Source organism: Hibiscus syriacus, unplaced genomic scaffold (genome assembly GCF_006381635.1).
Source record: "Hibiscus syriacus cultivar Baekdansim isolate YM2019G1 unplaced genomic scaffold, ASM638163v2 tig00110020_pilon, whole genome shotgun sequence".
NCBI lineage: Eukaryota > Viridiplantae > Streptophyta > Magnoliopsida > Malvales > Malvaceae > Hibiscus > Hibiscus syriacus.
In genome coordinates, this window is record NW_024062568.1 from 2,357,976 (window position 1) to 2,373,925 (window position 15,950).

At 32.3% G+C, this 15,950-nt stretch overlaps 1 protein-coding gene and 2 pseudogenes across 1 annotated transcript; 1 reads left to right on the forward strand and 2 right to left on the reverse strand.

Moving 5' to 3' along the window:
* Window positions 1–885: 885 nt before the first annotated feature.
* LOC120213237 (phenylalanine ammonia-lyase G4-like) lies at window positions 886–4,454 on the reverse strand. Its single transcript, XM_039211391.1, has 2 exons — window positions 3,981–4,454; window positions 886–2,636 (listed from the first exon to the last, which is right to left on the reverse strand). The coding sequence occupies exons 1-2, from the start codon at window positions 4,379–4,381 to the stop codon at window positions 887–889; spliced, it is 2,151 nt and encodes a 716-aa protein (XP_039067322.1). The 5' UTR covers window positions 4,382–4,454; the 3' UTR covers window position 886.
* Window positions 4,455–10,030: 5,576 nt separating this feature from the next.
* Window positions 10,031–14,701, reverse strand: LOC120213414 (annotated as a pseudogene).
* Window positions 10,966–12,160, forward strand: LOC120213063 (annotated as a pseudogene).
* Window positions 14,702–15,950: the final 1,249 nt, after the last annotated feature.

Consider the following 15,950-nt stretch of genomic DNA (forward strand, 5'->3'; position numbering starts at 1 on the left):
TGATAACTGTAAAGAATAAAGATACCATTTGTTATTGTATTTAGTCCTTTCGTGTCATCTCTCGTTCGTACACATCTATTTTTTTTTTTCGAGTTTACTATAAGGTATGGAGTTTGAAAATATGTAGTAATTATAAAAAGAAAAAAAATAACATTTTGTATATTCTACGTTTATAGGCTTTATCAAGAAGACCTCAAAATCTATACTGTTCAACCAATGATTATTTTTATATAATTTTAAGAGTCAAATGGATAAAAGATTTAAATGTAAGGGAATTAAAAAATTATTTACTTTTTTACAACTATCAGGTTAATGGTTAACAATAAACTCGAAAAGAACACAAGAATCAAGATTTTTTCCCAAATAAAAAATAGTACGAGAATCTAATATTGAAAATTTTAAGTATAAAGACTAAATTTTAAAATTTAAAGTAGTATGAGGATCCTTGACATATTTAAACCTATTTTTTTCTATAGAGACACATATAATTAGTATTTTTACCTTACCTACCGTGTTTAGGGTGATTACATAAGATGGAGAATTAAAATATTAAAATTATGAATGAGAAAAAACTATGATTGAAAGAATTATCCCATAATAAAAATTTATAATAGTTAATTAATTAATAAATGAAATACAGATGATTATATATAAAAAACAGAGTTTATATATTTGATTGCAGTTTGTGCAATGAAGTTGTTGATACAAAATACATTTGAATAATAAAAGTAAAAATATAAATAAACAATAACTTAAAACATCAATCGGTTCTTGTTTTTTTCACAAACATTTTCATAGGGAAATAAAACAAACTATGAGCACAAATTAAATAACTTATAAAACAGTGAAGTTTGTTGCACAAATGGGGAAAAACATACCCCCTTGTTTAGCAGATAGGCAAAGGAGCACCGTTCCAGTCTTTCAAGCAATCCAGCAATGGATCAATCAACTTCCCTTCACACATCGCCGTGAAAACCTTGTCACATTCTTCTCCCGGCGAGATCGTCTTCTCGCCGGTCAACAAACTTGTTCCCAGGACGTCCCTCACGAACTTGTACAACGGATACGACCTGCATTCTTCGATCTTGTTCGGGATAGTGTGATTCCCATTCTCTAATTCGGTCCTGGCATTCTCGACTTCTTTAGGTAGATGTGTTTTCAGCTCTTCTTCGAATGCACCAATCTTTTGGAAGATTGATGTGGTTGAGTCCAGTTCTTTCTCACCGTTCATCAATGCATGGTCTACTAGAACTTGTCTCAGCTTTTGAATTAATGAGTAGTTCTGACTGCAGGGGTCGTCGACGTAGGCGTAGAGATGCTCACGATCGACGACTCGTAGAAGGTCCTTTTCGCAGAATCTCGACGGGTGAAGTTCGCCGTTCGATCCCATTGTTAGGACTCGTTTAGCCACTTGGCTAACTGTGTTCTTCACAGTGTTCTTCAAATTCTCTTCCAAATGCCTCAAGTCAATGGCTTGGCAGAGGGCAACCAAGAAAGTTGATGACATGAGCTTCAATATGTCAACAGCTTCGGCTGTTTTTCTTGCTGAGATTAACCCTAGAGAGTTCACATCTTGGTTATGTTGCTCGGCACTTTGCACATGGTTGGTAACAGGGTTTCCGAGGAATTGAAGCTCGGAACAATACGAAGCCATCGCGATTTCGGCCCCCTTGAAACCGTAGTCCAGACTCGGGTTCCGGCCTCCCGACAAGTTTGAAGGCAACCCGTTGTTGTAGTAATCGTTAACAAGCTCCGAGAATTGAGCAAACATGAGTTTGCCGATCGCAGCAATGGCTAAACGAGTGTTGTCCATCGATACACCGATCGGGGTACCCTGGAAGTTCCCTCCATGTAATGCCTTATCTCTCGAGACATCGATCAATGGATTGTCATTCACAGAGTTGATCTCTCGTTCGATCATTTTGGTCGCAAACCTGATCGTTTCGATCTGAGGACCGAGCCATTGAGGCGATGTTCGAAGAGCGTATCGGTCTTGTTTTGGCTTCTGAAGAGGATCCATTTCATGCAACTTTTGAGCTGCTTTAATGTAAGAGCTACCATCCAAAATGTGTTCCATAATAGCAGCAGCCTCAATTTGTCCCGGATGATGCTTGAGTTTATGTGTCAAATGGTCTGTAAACTCGGGTTTTCCTTGCATAACTTCAGCAAAAACGGCTGACATAACTTCAGAGAGAACAGCCAACACATTAGCCTCATAAAGGACCAAGGACGCTAACCCGGACCCGACCGCGGTTCCGTTAACCAGAGCCAGACCCTCCTTGGGCTGCAACTCGAAGAACCCACCATTGATTCCAGCTTTGGCAAAGGCCTCAGTGGGGTTCAAGGTCTCACCATTAGGTCCCAAAGCTTTAGAGTTTGGCCTGCCGGTCAAAAGGCCAGCTATGTAGGAGAGTGGAACCAGGTCACCTGATGCACTGATTGAGCCCCTCAGTGGCACACATGGTGTGATGTTGACGTTGAGGAGCTTAGTAACGGCTTCCAGGATATCGAATCGGATGCCGGAATAGCCTTGCAACAGAGTGTTGATCCGTACAAGCATGGCAGCCCTCGTCGCGGTGTGGGGCAAAGTGTGGCATGACTCGGTCCCTTGGCCGAAAACTCCAGCATTCAAGAACCTGTTCAAAATTATATTTAGTCACGTAAATGAAAATGATATTAAACATTTAAACATATCCGATAATAATCTATACTAAAATTTAGCAGATAAAAACTATGACATAGTCAAGTTAATAGTATAATTTTTCAACAAGAATTTTACCATTTCTCGACCCGGTGAGAGATTGCCGGCTTTGTTTATCTTTTCTAATGTTTCTTGAATTTTACTTCAACACCAAACAAATGAAAGAAAACAAGATTCGATTTCCTTTTTTTTTTTTTTGTAAAATCCATACAAAATTTTCCCCTACATGAAGAAATAAATGAAGGAAAACGATAAAAAAACAACTCAATATGAAAACTCAAAATTTATCTCGAATTTAATGTCAACCAGAATTAGAGTGAATGCACCATATATTTGATCGATAATATAAAACGTTTTCTTAAATCTATAAAATAAAAAGATAAGTCAACAACCTATAGAATAAATGATTAAAAACTATCCGTTGATACATCTCTTATTTTTTAGATTATGAATTCAATATTCATTAGTAACAAAAATTATCCTTCCCCTTCGTTCTTCCCTAGGTAGAAATTATTAAAAAGATAAATTATAGTGATAATTTAAGTATTAAACTTAGAATTTATCTAAAAAAATATTTATATAATTTTTATTCTTTAATAATTTTAAAATTATTTTTGAAAAAATTTGAAAATTTAAGAAGAAGGTTCGAGCAGGTGACAAAAACAAAGTGTTGTATTTCACATAATTAATTAATGAGGGAGATATATAGCTGAAAATAAATACAACTACCAAACTCGACGGTAAGTGCGTTGTGCTAATTATGGCCAATTTAATGGCTCATTAGCTTTTAGTTACCTAAGTTTATGGAATATCATATCTATACGAAAAAACTTTTTTTACTATGCAATAAAAATAAAGATAAAATCCGTCTGTATCAAATTTTTAATTTTATATATTTTTAAAATAGCTATATAAATATAAATGAATGATTGAGATTAATAAAAAGAAATTGAAAATATTTACAAAAAAAATAAGATAATCTTAACAGTTTAATTTTATATATTAAAAAAATATATAAAATTAAAAAATTTAATATATCTATATTTAATTCATAAAAAATATGAGGAATTAATATATTGAAATTTATATAAAATTTTAATTATAAATATTATTATGACACGTAAAAATAATACTTCTTTTATCAAGCATCTAAACAATCATGTACAAATAATTCAAGATTAAATTTCTTATTACATGTAAACATTTTATTAGTTCAGATAATATAAATAATATAAATTTATATTATTATGACGTAAAAAATAGAAAATCCAAAAGTTACCTTATAAGCTCCTTTTGGAGAGCAGCGCCCTGTTTGGTTCTACGATGAGAGGTTGCACCAAAGCCAGTGGTGACGCCGTAACTGTCCGTACCTCTTTTCATTGCTTCCATCACCCAATCACTGCTCGCCTTGACCGCCGGCCGAGCCTCCTCCGAGAGCTCCACCTGGACGGCGGCGTCGCGGTTGGCAATGGCCTTCACTTGAGCTATCGTTAGCGTTTCGCCACCGAGACGAACCACCGGATTCTTGTACTCCTCCACCATTCGCTTCACTTCATCGAGATGGCTACCTTTCATCGACTGAGCCGACGCGGCCCAGTTCAATGGATCAGCAGCAGCAGCAGGTGTGCAGAAACCATTTCCGCCATTGCAGTTACCCGTAACGATCTCCATTGGTTCCATCGATGAGAAGCTCTACAGGCGGAATTCAATAGCTAATGATTGATAAAACAAAGGTGTTTTTTTCGAAAAGGAAATTTTCCGGGAAAATGAAAATTTTCCTGAGTTCGTTGAACGATAATCCGTAGCTTTAAATAGAGGGAAAATATTATTTTTTTAAAAAAATGAAAATGCTGGGTGGGTTGGCCGATGGGTTAGTTGAGAACATTATGTGGCCGTTGGATCTTCATGGTTTTCCCATCGTTACGATTTTGACACGTGGTTTAATTTAATTGGTGGCCGTTCAATTAAAACTCTAAGCATGAAAATACAAGAATTTTTTTATTGAAAGAGAAATGGGGGTTGGTGAGCACTCGGGGAGACACGAAATCAACGGCGTCATCCTCAATCCTAAGTGTAAAATTACCATTTTGCCTTTATAGGTTGAAAAATATTATTAAAAATATATTTGGCCTGTAAAAAATTATATAAATACACAATATCATAATAGGATTATGATATGAAAAAATAAATATAACATATTAAAAGTGCTATTTTTCTTCAAGATCAGTATAAATCATCTAAATTCTTCTCTAAATGGTTTAATTAGTTTTAATTCAATTAACTTAGTTAATATTGTTAATTTTTTAGATCATAAGATTAAATACAATTAAATACATAATTGTTGTATTTTTTTTATTTTTTTTCGTAAAATTAATCTTTGTATTTAAAGGATTACGAAGTACTCCTTTTAAGATAAAGGCACATCATGATTTCAAGAGCATTCCTCCTCCTCCTCAATAATAAAGATCCGAGACTCATGAACTATGTGCACCTCGGGAAGATACAGTCTTTTTATATGACATTTAACGAGAACTATGTTATCTGTCAGAATCAAAATTTATTGTCAGTAAATCATAACTACTAAACTTGTTATAATGGTTATATGCTTTATACAAGCATTAAAAGTTATTACAAAACCTCTCGAACGAGACAGAGAGAAAGATCATAAATATTTTTCTTAATTCGATCCTCTCTTACCTTTTTATGAAGACAAAAGACCTAAACATCGATCAATTATAATATCACCACCAACTATGATTTTTCACTCAGATTAAAAGTGATGAATCACCCATTATCAATCTAATCCATTTATTCTAATTAACAATAATAATTTTTATTTACGAAATTTAAAGAATATGAATTTATGAATACGTAATAAGATATGATGGTGTACTTTTTTTGAGACGAATTTCAATGTTTATGTATTTAGTGTAGATTGAATAGAAAGTTAAAGGGGTGTAAAAATTAAAATCGAATAAGTTTACATATGAGGCCCAGGGTGGCATAAAGTGGCAGGCAGTGGATTTTGAAATAGTAAAATTCTCTTTTTTTAATTAATGTAAGGGTAACTACATTGGTGGTCACATTTGGTTTCATCTATTTTAATTTGGTCACTAATTTTGAAAAAGTTACATTCTAGTCATTTTTATCTTTTATATGTCTTATTTTGGTCATTGAGTCGTTAACTCTCGTTAGTCTAATAACGTAATATGTTAGTAAATATGTTTAAATTTTAACTTAACCCGTGAATTTTAACAAAATATTAATTTGGCCATGAATTTTTAATAAAATACTAATTTGACCCTTAAACTTTATATAGAATATTAGTTTTACCCATGAATTTGATCAAAGTCCCCCTCTATCAACCGCCATCTATTTCCGTCACCAGTACCATTGACTGTTAAATTTTTTTGATACTTTATCTAAATTTTGAGGGTCAAACTACTAGTCTATCTAATTTAAAGTTCAAGTTAAAATTTAAACATTTTTACAAATGTTTCATGTCATCAAACTAACTAAAGCTAAGGACTTAGTGACCAAAATAAAACATATCAAAAACAAAAGTGACTAGAACATTTTTTTCAAGTTTGGTGATCAAAATAAGATAAATCAAAAATAAAAGGGATCAACATTATAGTTTACCCTAAATATAATGATACAACTATATTTTAATTTAATATATATATATAATGATTTTTTCAAAATACTTTTAGAAAAAATATAAAAATGATCTCTTTTGTTTTAATTTTATTAAATTTTTAACATATTTTATAAAAAAATACCTTTTTTTAATCATTTACATTATTAACTTATTACTTATTTTTTTTAATCATTTACATTATTTCAATGAAATTATAGGTTAAAATATTATTATTTTTAAATTAATCATTAAAGTTTAAATAAAATATCAATTTAATTATTTTTTTCCTTTTAAACGAATTTAATTCTTCTCTATTTTTTATTGTTATTATTTATCGTCGCCTAAACTAGTACTCACTTCAACGACCTAAAGTTATCATAGAAAAGCTCTCCTTTTAATTTATCTTTCCATCAGATTAATTGAATAGCGAAAATTAAATTGAGAGAGCTGATTCTATAATATACTTTTGTAGTGTTATTTGATCTAAATTAATTGATAAATAAATAAAATACCAATGAATATTAAAAAAATTATACAAGTCACCACGATGCCTAAACTTTAGCTTTGGACCGAAAACGATAGGTTATTAGAATAGTTATATCTAATTTTGAGAACACTCTAATAACATGATGCTAATTAAGTAATTAACATGTAGGGAAGAACACGAAACACACAATTTCAGTGGTTAAAATGATGGTTATTATCTTTAGAGATTTTAAATTCGATTACCATGTCTATAGGGATGTTTGAGCGTTCATTGTCAAATGATTGAGAGTTTTCGAACATATATTATCTTGCAATCACCTAAGATTAATAAACAAATATTTAGGTAAGAGTTTATTTATAATAATTTTCCGCTCTTAAACGATTACTAACTTTTAAAAATAAATATTTTTTCTAAACTACCATTTTATTATTAGGTTATTTTCATTCATTTATCTGATGAAACCTAAACAATAAGCTAACTTAAACTTTGCCAATACACATATATGTTAATGTCCTTTTAGAAGTTGGTTTGAATTGTTTGGGTAAGTTTCCCAACCTAAGTTGCTTTTCTATAATTAATTTTTGCATGGAAATGGCAATAACTCTCTCATTTGGAAAACAAATAGATAAAACCATTAAAATGAAATTATAATAGTAAGTTTGGTTTATTTTTGCAAATTAATTTTTGAAAATACAATTTTATGTAAAAAAAATATTTTTTTCAATTATTTGAAAAAATCCGAATGAATTTCAAACATAATATTTTTAAATTATTTTTGTAAAACAAATTAAAAAAATCTTAAAAGATTTCCACCACTTATATATTAGTGGAGAATCTACCAACCCCATTTCAATTAATTAATTGCTTAAAGGTTGGTAGGGTGTTGTCAACAGTATATATCTTCCTCCATCCATCTCCCTTTTAAGGTCTCTTGAGTTTTCTTTTAATTCTATTTTTTTGTTAAAATATTATATTCATTATTTTTCAACAATTTTATCCATTCTTTTTCTAATGATTCACACTTGTAAATATTATATGCACATATCAACTTTTCATCACTTTTTTATCCCCCATAAAAATTTAAAAGAGAATCCAAATTATATATTTATTTTTCTCAACTTTAATGATAATTAGAAAAAAATCAATAATATTTATAGAAAATAGGTTTTGTCTATATTTAGGGTTTCTCTTATGAACCAAAGTAAATTTTTGTTATTTTTTTTCCATAAAATAAAAGCCCTATGTGAGAATTAAGTATACCTAAAGAATATCAACCTCTTATGGAGTAGACCTTTTCATTTGTTTCCAAAAAAGAAGAAAAATAAAATGTTGTTGGAGTGTTTATTTCAACTTTAAAAAGCAAGGTTTTTTTGTCAAAAAATTGCATTATCCAAAGAAAAATAAACATAAAATGTATAAATGATGATTGAATGAGGCATTAACGATAGATAAAGATAATAATAAGGGGGTTGTTAAGCTCGAAAGTCAAGATCATCACCAACCACCACTTATTTTCTCCTCCATATGCAGGGGTAGGTCGTAGGTGAAACCAATGAGAATTTTCTTTAGATATCTTTGATCATGTGTTTTATATATATAAGATTCAATTATACAGTATAATTTTTTAGTACTACACAGATTTAGAACTATTAGATGAGTAAAAATAAACAACTAAGATTCGTAGTAGGAAATTAGAAGATATTCGCTCGAAAAAAATAAGAAATTAATCTCAATCGTCTATTTTCACTCATCTAACGGTTTCAAATCTGAGTAAAACTAAAAATGTTTTATATTGTGCAAGTGATTCTTAACACACATACAAAAGGCATTTGGTGCAGTAATTAAGTATGCACTATATATGTGAGTGAATTGGTCTAGTTTTGATTTGGCATTTTTAAGTGTATTAATTTCATTTTTTTTTGGAAAATGTATATATAATCCAAAGAAATCCTAAAGGAGTTAATTAATACCATGCAAAAAACTATATATATATATATATATATATATATATATATATATATATCTTTTTTTAATATATTTAGTAATTTATTTCATAATATATGTGTGTAAATTAAGAAAATTCAAGTAATTAAAATAGAATTGGTCACAATCTTTTTTGTTTTATTGGATCTAAATATTTTATAAAAAAAATTATAATCGGACAAAATTCAAATTCTCAGCATGTTTCTCACGAGACAGATATTGGTTGTAGGGGTTGAACTAAAACAGCCAATTAAAAGGGAAAGGAAAGGTTTTAGAAAATGGAGATCTTGACAAAAGCTTTTAAAGCAAATGTATTATTCTTAGCATATTTCATTTGATTGAATATTGGTGTCTACTAGTTAAAGATACGCTTGTTATCTCTAGAGATTTTGAGAGCCTTTAAAAAATAAGCTACCTACTAATCATCACAGATTAATAAAATAATATCAATTGTATTATAACATTTTTCAAAATTATCGTGGATGAGGTGCAAAAATATGTATCACGAAAAAATTTGATCATAATGATATAGAAAATATTTTTTTATTTAACTACTAGTATTTAATTTATTAATTGATTAATTTAAATTAATAATGTAAAGGTTCATTATAAAGATTTTTTTAATTTAATTTACTTTGTTCACAACGTTAAAATTCAACTATAATTTTATAATTATAAACATGGACAGATTTGTTATCTCCAAATTTTAGTGCCAAAAACATGACTTTAGAAAATTTAAACATGAGAGAAACATGTGTTCTATTTGGAATAAAAACTAAAGCTAATGTTATAAAAATATATATTTATATTTATTATCACCTACCTTAATTTTTTTATTGTAATTCTATATGTTTTCAGTTTGGATTTCATTGGCATGGTTACATTTATATTTTTCCATTTTCATCTCAACTTAGTTGATCTTAAGACTGTAATTTTAAAGAGGTTGAAACAAAAAAGAAATTGTATTTGATTCTGTTACTGTTAAATCAACAAATTTAAAATCATATTCATATACTATTATTAGAGTGAGTATTCGATCGAGTCAAATTGATTTGAGTAAAAAGAATTGAGTTATTTGAATTGACGAATTCTAATTTATAATTCAGATTTTATTAAAAAATTTGAGTTTATGAAATTCAAGTTGAGTTATTTAGATTTTTATTTAAAATTAATTACAAATATTTATAACGTTGGATTTGCACTTACCACTACCAGCAACTTAACCGATCTCGTGATCTTCTTTTTCAGATGCCTGAGCTCGAACCCGAAACTTATCGCCATGGCACGGACCATAAGCGTTGCTGCAAGCTAGAAAATAGATGAAATTGACAACACTCAATGCAGCCAGAAGCCGGTAGAAGTAATCATATTGCCCTCTGTTAATATTGCTTGAAATCCAAGTTTCTCCTCTTCTTTTAGTGACACCATCGACTGTGCTCGTTATAAAACTCCCCGCCACACTTCCCGCCGAAGCTCCGAGTGATTGAAGATTGGCTGCAACGGTTGACATGCTTTTAGGTAACTCCATGTAAAAGAATTCCGCCTGTCCGACTCCACTGAACGCCGAAGCCAATCCACCCGAGATGCTATATGGCAGAATCCATAGTGCAGAAACGTGCACCGTGGCTTGCGGTATATCCGAAAGTCCTTCACGGATCGCTATTTCCCGTCGAATACACTCCACGATTGCTAACGATACCATGGCTGCACAAGACCACAAAAGTCCGATCCCCATTCTCTGTTTGACACCAAGTCGAACTCATTTTACTTTGATTTTTGATGCTGAAGGAAGAGCTATCCGATCATACAAAGCAATTGCTACCACAATAGTGACTGATGCAAAACACCAAACGAACCTGCTGGGATTTCGAAATTCGGAGTTATGTGTCTGTCCATGGTACTTGCTTGGATTACTATAAAAGAATACGACACGGTTATTACGATTCCGGTAGACCAGACCGGCATCACTCGGATTAATGCCTTCAACTCTTCTACTTGATGTATTGTACAAAGTCTCCATGGATTCGAAGCATTTTGTTAGACTGATGCATGTAAAGGTGGTTAGTCTGTTAGGTTGATTAGCTAAGTCAATTAGTTTGTTAGGTGGTTAATGGATAGCTAAACCATTGTTATAAAAGCAGTGTACTAGCTAATATGAATCAATGCAATTCTTTACTGTGTATATTCTCTGTTATACACACTTCTCAACATGGTATCAATCGCCATAAGTCCTGGAGAAATCGTTTCTGCTGCAAGAAGTTTCGGTGTTCATGGTTGCTGCTGATTCACAGTTGCTGCATGGAGTTCGTCCTCCTCCTCATCCGTTGCCGCCGGCTTCTGTTTCCACCGCCGCTTAAAATGGAAGGTCGCTGGCGTACGATGACTAAACCGTTTCATGCTGTCAGACAAACGAAGGGGATTCATATAGTGGAAGATACCGCTGCATCACACCAGGGAAATACTGAAAAAGCAAGAATTAGTGAATGGGTTGCTCATGAAAATGCCATATTTGATGTATGTTGGATGAAGGATGATAGTTACATTTTAACAACTTCAGGGGATCGAACTAAAAAGGTATGGGATGCTCAGGAAAAGAAATGCACTGGAGTCTTAATGTTGCACACAGGAAGTGTAAAATGTTTGAGTTCTCATTCTACTAATTCTGATCTAGTTGTTTTCGGTTCGAGAGATGGGTCCTTTTCCGTTTGGGATCTAAGATGCAAGATCAACTCCCGAAGTAGAAGTGATGAAGTTTGCCTTGCACCAACTATTCTGGTCAAAGGAGCTCATCCTTCATCTCAAGCAAGGCGGGGTAGACGTGGCAAGCCTGCTGTTGTAACCATTACTTCAGTTCTTTATCTCAAAGATAACATTTCCATTGCAATGTCTAGAGCTGCAGACAGCGTTGTGAAGTTCTGAGATACAAGGAATCTGAAATCCCATGTCACTCAGGCATGTCCCCAACCAGAGGTTGCATCTAAAAAGGGTATATCTAGCTTGTCCCAGGACTCAAAAGGAGTGTTTCTAACATCATCATGCATGGACAACAGGATATACTTGTATAATATAGTTCAGCTTGATAAGGGCCCGGTGCAAACTTTCTCTGGATTCCAAATAGAGTTTTTTTTATGTGAAGTCAGCAATCAGTCCAGACGCAGACTACATACTAAGTGGTTCCAGCAAAGGAAATGCTCATATTTGGAAGGTGAACAAGCCTCAAGCGGAGCCTATCATCTTGAAGAATCACCATGGTGAACTTACTACAGTAGATTGGTGCCCATCTGAGATGAGGAAGATGGCAAAGCTCGATTATCTCATATCAAGAACGTTGCAATTTAGATGTTACTAGGCGTGTTTTTTTTTCGTGATATCTAGCTGTTACAATTCTGAAACATGGGCTTTGTTAGCTCAAACAGGAGTTTGTATGGATTCTACAAAGAATTCTAGGTGGACAACTTTAACTCTTGATTAGAAAAAAAAGTATGTCAAGGAACCTTGTAAAAGAGGGTGAAGAAGGAAGAAATGAAGGTGAATAAGAAGAACGAAAGGAAGCATTAGCACTTTTGATTCAAAGTGAACGGAAGGAAGCATCGATACTTTCGATTCAAGAAGAACGAAAGGAAGCATCGACACTTTCGATTCAAGTGAACGGAAGGAAGCATCCGCACTTTCGATTCAATTGTTCATCTTTTCATCAAGAAGGAAAAGTAGAGGGAATGTTAGGTTGCTGTCAAAAGGAGAAAAGGAAGAGCAGGGGGAATGTTAGACTGATGCATGTAAAGGTGGTTAGTCTGTTAGGTTGATTAGCTAAGTCAGTTAGTTTGTTAGGTGGTTAATGGTTAGCTAAACCATTGTTATAAAAGCAGTGTACTAACTAATATGAATCAATGCAATTCTTTACTGTGTATATTCTCTGTTATACACACTTCTCAACACATTTCCATCCGAGGTTAAATCCAGTTGAGGGTTGCTTATCACACAAGCTTTATTCAGAAACCTCAGTTGTTCATTTGGTACGTGAAGCATCGGTCCCTTTCGGAAATACTGGATCTCATTTTGGGACGACAAGTCGATGTGTCGATTCCGAAAGGAGGCTGATAGAACATGAGCGAAACTGGTGTACAAGCTTTTCCCGGCTTTCAACTTGACGTACAATGGTGACGCCAAGAAGAAGAACAAACATGAAATGAACATTACAATGGCAGGAACCCCGAATCCGATTTTCCATCCGAGCTTGTCCTGAACATAAACGGTGCAAGTTAATGCAATTAGAGCCGAAGATTGGACGAAAACATAGTACCAACTGAAGTAACTCTCCAAGGCTCTTGCATTTGCCGAGCTGTTTCTCTGGGTCAGCTGATCTGCAGCGAAGGCCAAGGAAGATCATTTTATGCCACCGCCTCCAATAGAGATTATTGCTAATGAAGAATACAAGAGCAGAAGTTTGGGTGTTGTGGGGGATTCGCAGGACCGATTAATTTTGTCACTAGGCCTTGCTTCTGTAAACATGGCGGTTAGCCATAAAAGAAACATCCCCTATGTCATAAAAGAATCATAAACAATCCATACCTTCACCAATTATTATATGATATAAAATTCACTCTAATGTTTGATAAATTAATTACTTTGATTCTTATTATTTTATTTCAATGTTTTATCATGAGACAAAATACATATTAGTTTAATAAAAATCGTTAATTGACTAATGTTAACGCATGTTGGTGACGTGAAACTGTTACGTGTACAAAATAATGATCTGACATGTTACGTGTTGAAAAGTGATGACATAACATGTGTCGAGTATCAAAAATTGATGATGTAATATATGTACATGTAAAAAATTGATGATGTGATAACATGTCATGTATCAAAAAGAGATAACATGTCATATATCATGTGTCGAAAAATAATGATATGATATGTGCAATGTGTTGAAAGTAATGTCATAAAACATGCTATGCGTCAACTGTGGTGACATACCATATGTCACGTGTTGAAAGGGATTATATGATACATGTCGAAAAGTGATGATATGATATATGTCATGTATAAAAAAGTGATGATCACATGTCACGTGTCCAAAAGTGATAATATGATATATGTTACGAATACGTGTCGAAAGTAATAACATAGAACATGTCACGTGTTAAAGGTGGTGACATACCACATGTCACATGTTGAAATGATGATATGATACATATCACGCATTAAAAGCAATGACATATCACACGTCAGATTTTGAAAGTGATGACATTAAATATAATGTTAAAAATGATGATGTGATAATCTCATATCAACTACAACAACTAAATTAATTAACTAACTATTTATATCCAATTAATATCATTTTGTACTAAAATAAATGTTGACGAATTAATATATATATATATATATAGAATAGAATAATAGTTAAAATAATTATTGAATCTACTAAAAGAACATAGTTCCATCATATACAGCGTCACGAAGGCAGAAAACATGTAGAGGAAGTAAGAGGGTTACCAGGAAGCTGAAAATGGATCCGAACCCTATCATGGGGTACCTTCCCACATAAGAATCTGCAAGAAAAGCACCAATGACAGGAGTGAACTGGTTTGCAGCTGACCAGATGAAGATCAAGTTAGCCGCTTCAGCATTTTCCAACTCATATTCGGTCGTCAAATACAGAATCATGTTGGGCAACAACCCCACACTGGGCACATTTTGGAAGACCTCGGCCGCTGTCACAGATCGAAATTCGTTTGCATTAAAACGATGAAATCGCCATTAATGGATCTGGGAAAAAGAAAAGAAATAGACAGGCGAGGCGGAAGAGTATACCGAAGATGAAAGGTAGGGCTTTGAAGCAACCCTTGGAAGTAGGGGCTGTTAGCAGGAAAGGTTCTTTCATCTTCTAAATCTTATTCATTCAAAAAAAAAAATCTTCTAAATCTCATCTCAAGGACTTCCAATCGGATTTTCTTTGGATTTCACTATTGAGCTTTATAAGTTTTCTGGTTATGCCATAAATCAAGCGCAAGGATAATATATAAAACGATGCTACATTGCTACTATTTCCGAGAAGTCAAACACACAATTGGAATAACCTAGGAAGGGCATGGTTCGAGTTGGATCGGATTTACGTGAATCTGACTTAATCTAAAAAATATATATTCTTCAGTCTACACTTGAAACTCGATTCGATTAGGGTTAAGGGTGACTTTATACAATCTACCTTTTTGAGATAAAACTTGAATTTGACCCAAACCGAAACAAATATATTTATAAAAAATATTATTTTTATTCAATAAAAATATGATCTAATTAAATAATAATAATAATAATATAGAGAAGTATTATTATAATTATCTCTAAATATATAAGATATAATTATATTACCTTCTAAATTAGGTCAAATCGAACATTTTACATCTTAAACAAACCGATCTGACCCGAACATATACTCTAGAAAACTCAATCAAAACCCAAATTTCTTTTTGAAAACATAATTCAATAAAATCGAATAGAACCGAATCAAGTCAAAATTAATCAAATTAGGTCACGTACCGATCCCTAAGTTAGCCTGTCAATTTATTTTACTTATTATGGAAAGGTACAGTTATTGACCTTTGATGCAAAATCTAAATACTTTTCCTTTGTCCAGAAAATATCATCCTTTACTTTTAAAAATTACTAGTAGGTCTCCGAAATTCTAAAATATAATTTATTATTAAAATATAACTTATTATGTACGATTAAAAATAACAAAATTTGTTCCAACTGAAAATCTTATTAAAGTGTAACTTCTTAGATTGAACAATATGACATTTTAGTTTAAAATAAAAGATGTTATTTTTAAAATATTTTCGTTTACAACCAAAAATGTTATAAATTTTTATAACTATCTAAATTAAATATAATAACATTTTAATTTTTCATCTAAACAATTAGCGCCATACACAAAATGTTATGATATACAATTATTTTATACAACAAAATATTGTATTCATACAATAATAATTACTTATGTGCAATATCAGATTTTTTATCACTTCAAATCCGATTTAAAAGTTAAAAAAATTCATACAAGTGATGGACTAAGTTTAGTGGTCTTCGCAAACCCGATACTCCATCTTGAACCTCTTGGTCGGACACTTGCA

What these genes read in the sequence shown, in the direction of transcription:
- LOC120213237 (XM_039211391.1), bottom strand. Translation starts at nt 4,381, where the DNA reads ATGGAACCAATGGAGATCGTTACGGGTAACTGCAATGGCGGAAATGGT. An exon ending in CTCCAAAAGGAGCTTATAAG is followed by an intron (nt 2,637 to 3,980) that starts GTAACTTTTGGA and finishes AATTTTGAACAG; the next exon opens with GTTCTTGAATGCTGGAGTTT.